General features: G+C 39.4%; 1 protein-coding gene across 1 annotated transcript in view; it reads left to right on the forward strand.

The window, feature by feature from the left end:
- Positions 1 to 4,311, forward strand: part of LOC123482186 (interphotoreceptor matrix proteoglycan 1-like) — an 11,089-nt gene extending 6,778 nt beyond the window's left edge. The window contains exon 3 of the mRNA XM_045208976.1: positions 4,054 to 4,311. Within this exon, the coding sequence (XP_045064911.1) occupies positions 4,054 to 4,311 (258 nt within the window). The remainder of the gene's footprint in view (positions 1 to 4,053) is intronic.
- The last annotated feature ends 950 nt before the right edge of the window (positions 4,312 to 5,261 follow it).

The raw sequence follows: 5,261 nt of genomic DNA on the forward strand, positions 1-5,261 counted from the left end.
CTAACCACACTCATCACACAGAGGTGAATAGTTATGAGCGCTCCAAGTTTCTGTTTATTTGTCTTATTTCTTGTTTGTTTACTAACAAAAACATATTTTGCATCTTCAAAGTAGTGAGCATGTTGTAAACCGTTTCAGCCCCAAAATTCAAGTGCAGCGTCTGGTTGCTCCTCATTACACACCACGGACCAACAAATATTCTTTACATCAACAACATAGGAATCACTACAAAAATTGATATACCTCTTATACCTATGTGGTTAGCCTTTGGAACTTTGGTTTTCTAGATATGGCTACTATATTGTGATCACTACATCAATGGATTTAGATGTTGCTTTCTAAAATTGTCTGCAGCATTAGTAATGATGCAGTCAATACATGTTGATGATTTCATTCTTTGCTGTTTGTAGCTTCCTTGATAGGTTGATCTAAATAACCTGAACCAGATTAAAGGTTCGTCAGTAACCCCTCAGCCTTCTTGAAGGTACAAATATAACATTACTAGCAATGGTTCCTTGAGAACTCTGATGTTCTCGAAGGAACTCATGGTTCCTTGGGGAACTCCAGGGTTCTCAGTCTGCCTAATTCTAAAGAGTGTAAACAATCCGAACTGTAACAAAAATCACCATCCGGAAGGGACTGAATGTGGCAGTTTTGAGATGGGGATAGTTCCTTTTTTTTTTTTTGAGACAGTGGTTTGGTTTCCACATCTTTAAGCTAATATGCTGTAATCTGTTGGTCTGAAGTTTCTCTACCAGTCTAATGCTTTTTAATGAGCACTTCTTCACTGCCAAATAGTGTAAATAATGTAACTCTCCACCCCCTGCAAATTATAGAGATTACAAAAACACCCCAAAAACTGAAAATGGGATACAAACACACACACACACACACACACACACACACACACACACACACACACACACACACACACACACACACACACACACACACACACACACACACACACACACACACACACACAGAGAGATACACACAGATACACACACACACACACACACAGATACAGACACACACACACAGATGTACACACACACACACGCACACACACACACACACACACACACACACACACACAGATGCAGCACACACACACAGATGCACACACACACACACGTACACACACACACACACACACACACACACACACACACACACACACACACACACACACAGTGGTGGAAAAAGCACCCTAATTGTCATACTTCAGGTAAAAGAAAGATACCTTAATAGAAAAATGACTCAAGTAAAAGTGAAAAGTCACCCAGTAAAACCTACCTTGAGTAAAAGTCTAAAAGTATTTGGTTTTAAATCTACTTATGTATCAAAAGTAAAAGTAAAAGTAATAAATCATTTCCTGAAATCTCGCCTATTTATAGTTTTTACAATCACTTTGGCACTAATTTCGAACTTGTGACGTCATTTTTCAAAACTCTAGACACAAACTCCAAACGGTCGTCACGCAACACGCTGTCCAATGATCAAAACATTCGTTGTGCATTCATATCTTGAAAGAAATCTTGCACTTGCACAATCATTGGTTCAAAAACACAATTAATTGTGAAATACCCAACGCAACGTTAATTTTAGATCACCCACACACAAGCAACCGATAGTTTCCTGTGTCATTGTTATCGAATCATTAAATATTGTAGTACAGAATAGGTGATACATGTTTCATTATGGTACTACATGTAAAATACATCCCTGTAAAAGTACTGCAGTAGTAGAGAATACTACAGACACAATGGAATCATTGAACAAAATCTGAAATATATTGATGAAAAACAATACAGTACTGTAAAACATCAAATGCAGTGTTCCTCTGCCATTGTTAACGTACTGTAAAAAAGCAAAACATAAGGGAGTGATTACTATATTTACACATTTCTCATCAACTCTGTCTTGTGGATTTGTCACAGGTTCCCATCTACCATCACAATGGATGTTTTCATTAGCCAAACATCTTGGAAAAAATTAACTGGCCATGGCGAATCCAGGCCTGGAACTGGTCTGTCCGTGATGTCATGCATCGTCACATCCATGGCCTGGAGAGTGACTTGTTGATGAGGGCGCTATCACTAAGGCTTCTTCATCCTCCATGTGGAGAAAAATTCCTCAATCGGTTAAGGAAAGGAGAGTATGGGGGGTAAATACAGGGTGGTAAATTGTGCATGGGCCTGAAAGCCATGCTTGCACCATAGCATGGTGAAACTGAATTATCCCACATGCAAGACATAGGTCGACGCCATCAGCTCTCAGGCCTGATCGAGCTCATCAAGGAAGGTTACAAGGGGACCATAGAACTGTCTGATAAAGACTGATGATGAAATATTACATCCATAGATAATGTAGTCTAATTGGTTCATGCTCCACGCTAATTGGCTGACAATGAATCTCGTTGCTTGAAACTTTCATGATCTAAACATGGAATATTGTTTGTCTGTTTCCATACAACTATGCATTAAGAGTAATGCAACAGTTACTTTATCATTTTGAGCAGTTGTATCAATTGATAGTTGGATAATTGTAATGAAATGAATAGACACTCATCTGAAATGCAATGTGAAATTGCCCTTTTGAAATAGTTGTGCTTTGATGTTAAGTTGCTGTCATATTGAACAGGTGATTTTTGTTAAATGAACAAATGATCTTGCGTTTTATGTGTATTGTATCCAAGCAATGGTGAAAAAAAGTGTCAGAGTTTTTTGAAAAATGTGCATTTTGATCATTGATTGTGAGTTTGGTGTCTAGAGTTTTGCTTGAAAAATGACGTCAAGTTTTCTGAAATTAGTGCCAAAGTGATTGTAAAAATCTGTAAGCTCAAACCAGGCGGCGTCCAATTGCTTTTTTTTTTTTTTTTTTTATTGACGATAGCCAGGGGCAGACTCCAACAAGTGGTACCAATAATTTACAAGTGAAGCATGTGTGATTAGTGAGAGTCTGCCAGATCAGAGGCAGCAGAGATGACCAGGGATGTTCTCTTGATAAGTACAAGTGAATTGGTAAGTACAAGTGAATTTTCTGTCTGCTGAAACATTCAAAATGTAATAAAGTACTTTTTGGGAGTCAGGGAAATGTATGGAGTAAAAAGTACATTATTTTCTTAAGGATGTTAGTGAAGTAAAATTAAAAGTTGTCAAAAATAGAAATAGTAAGTAAAGTACAGATACGCCAAAACACTACTTCAAGTAGTACTTTAAGTATTTTTACTTTAAGTACTTTACACCACTGCACACATGTATAAAGGATGGAGGGGTGAGAGAAGGAAACAGGAAAGCTTTAATGAGGAGTTGTGGAACATGAGGATGAACCCCAGTGTTCTCTAAGAGTTGTGAACATTGAGGCTAACCCTCAGTGTTCTCTAAGAGTTGTGAACATGAGGATAACCCCAGTGTTCTCTAAGGAGTTATGAACATGAGGATAACCCCAGTGTTCTCTAAGAGTTGTGAACTTATGAGGATAACCCCAGTGTTCTCTGAGGAGTTATGAACAATATACCCCAGTGTCCTCTGAGAGTTGTAGCATATACAACTCCAGTGTTCTCTAAGAGTTGTGAACATGAGGATAACCCCAGTGTTCTCTAAGAGTTGTGAACATGAGGATAACCCCAGTGTTCTCTGAGAGTTGTGAACATGAGATAACCCTAGTGTTCTCTAAGACTTGTGAACATGAGGATAACCCCAGTGTTCTCTAAGAGTTGTGAACATGAGGATAACCCCAGTGTTCTCTGAGATGTGAACATGAGGGATAACCCCAGTGTCCTCTGAGAGTTGTGAACATGAGGATAACACCCAGTGTTCTCTAAGAGTTGTGAACATAGGATAACCCAGTGTTCTCTAAGAGTTGTGAACATGAGGATAACCCCAGTGTTCTCTGAGAGTTTTGTGAACATGAGGATAACCCCAGTGTTCTCTGGAAGTTGTGAACATGAGGCTGTAACTCCAGTGTTCTCTAAGAGTTGTGTACATGAGATAACTCCAGTGTTCTCTAAGAGTTGTGACATGAGGATAACCCCAGTGTTCTCCTAAGAGTTGTGAACATGAGGATAACTCCCAGTGTTCTCTAAGAGTTGTGAACATGAGAATAACCCCAGTGTTCTCTGAGAGTTGTGAACATGAGGAGAACCAGTGTCCTCTGAGAGTTGTGAACATGAGGATAACCCCAGTGTTCTCTAAGAGTTGTGAACATGAGGATAACCCGCAGTGTTCTCTAAAGAGTTGTGAACATGAGGATAACCCAGTGTTCTCTAAGAGTTGTGAACATGAGGATAACCCCAGTGTTCTCTAAGAGTTGTGAACATGAGGATAACCCCAGTGTTCTCTGAGAGTTGTGAACATGAGGATAACCCCAGTGTTCTCTAAGAGTTGGATGTCAGGAAACTAAACGACTAAAGCTGCCATCAATTAGCTTTATCTCTATTTGCCTCGGACCTGGTGATGAGAGGAGACACATTGCACTGTATTGCACTCAGGAGATGAACAAGGTTAATGTGGATTAATGATGACATAATGATACAACTATCAACAGTCATGGTTCAGTCTATAAAGGATTACATTAGACAAGGAGGGACATGTTTCAGTCTATAAAGGATTACATTAGACAAGGAGGGACATGTATTAATCATAATGTATTACTGACAGAGAGAGATAACACAATGGAACAGATCATATTCATCAGACCACACTGTTTCTGCATCCCAAATGGCATATATTAGAGCAAAGAAAAACTCCAGACAAAACGCAGTTGTGGAGGTATAGCTGCTGGGTAGAAGAAGTCAACTGTTCTGAATTGAGATTAATAGGTTAGTTAACCTCTGCTGTTTTAATCACGTGCAAACATCTGGTTTGAGTTTGAATGACTAACTTTGATTAGTTAGTTAAACAACAGCCTGAACCCTGTGGTTTTTCACAATCAGGATTTAGAATGCTGCATATTATAAATTCAACATCCACTCTGGATGAACTTGTATGTTGCTTCAGAAAACACAGGGTGTAGAAACTGAATTAAAAACAGCTAATGAATGACATTAACATTCTAATCAGAGATTTTCAACAATAATAGAGCCACATACATACCCATACACTGTCCAGAGAGGTGGCTTGGTCTCCTCGGCCCTTATACAGGATACCATTAAGGAAGAGGTGGGTAGCACATGGGCCAGACCCCTGTCAACGGGTGGTAGACTTGTCTACATCAGACTGGGTCGGGCAGAGAGAGCAGAGGGAGAGAGAGGGAGG

Source organism: Coregonus clupeaformis, chromosome 29 (assembly GCF_020615455.1).
Source record: "Coregonus clupeaformis isolate EN_2021a chromosome 29, ASM2061545v1, whole genome shotgun sequence".
In the NCBI taxonomy this organism is placed as follows: domain Eukaryota; kingdom Metazoa; phylum Chordata; class Actinopteri; order Salmoniformes; family Salmonidae; genus Coregonus; species Coregonus clupeaformis.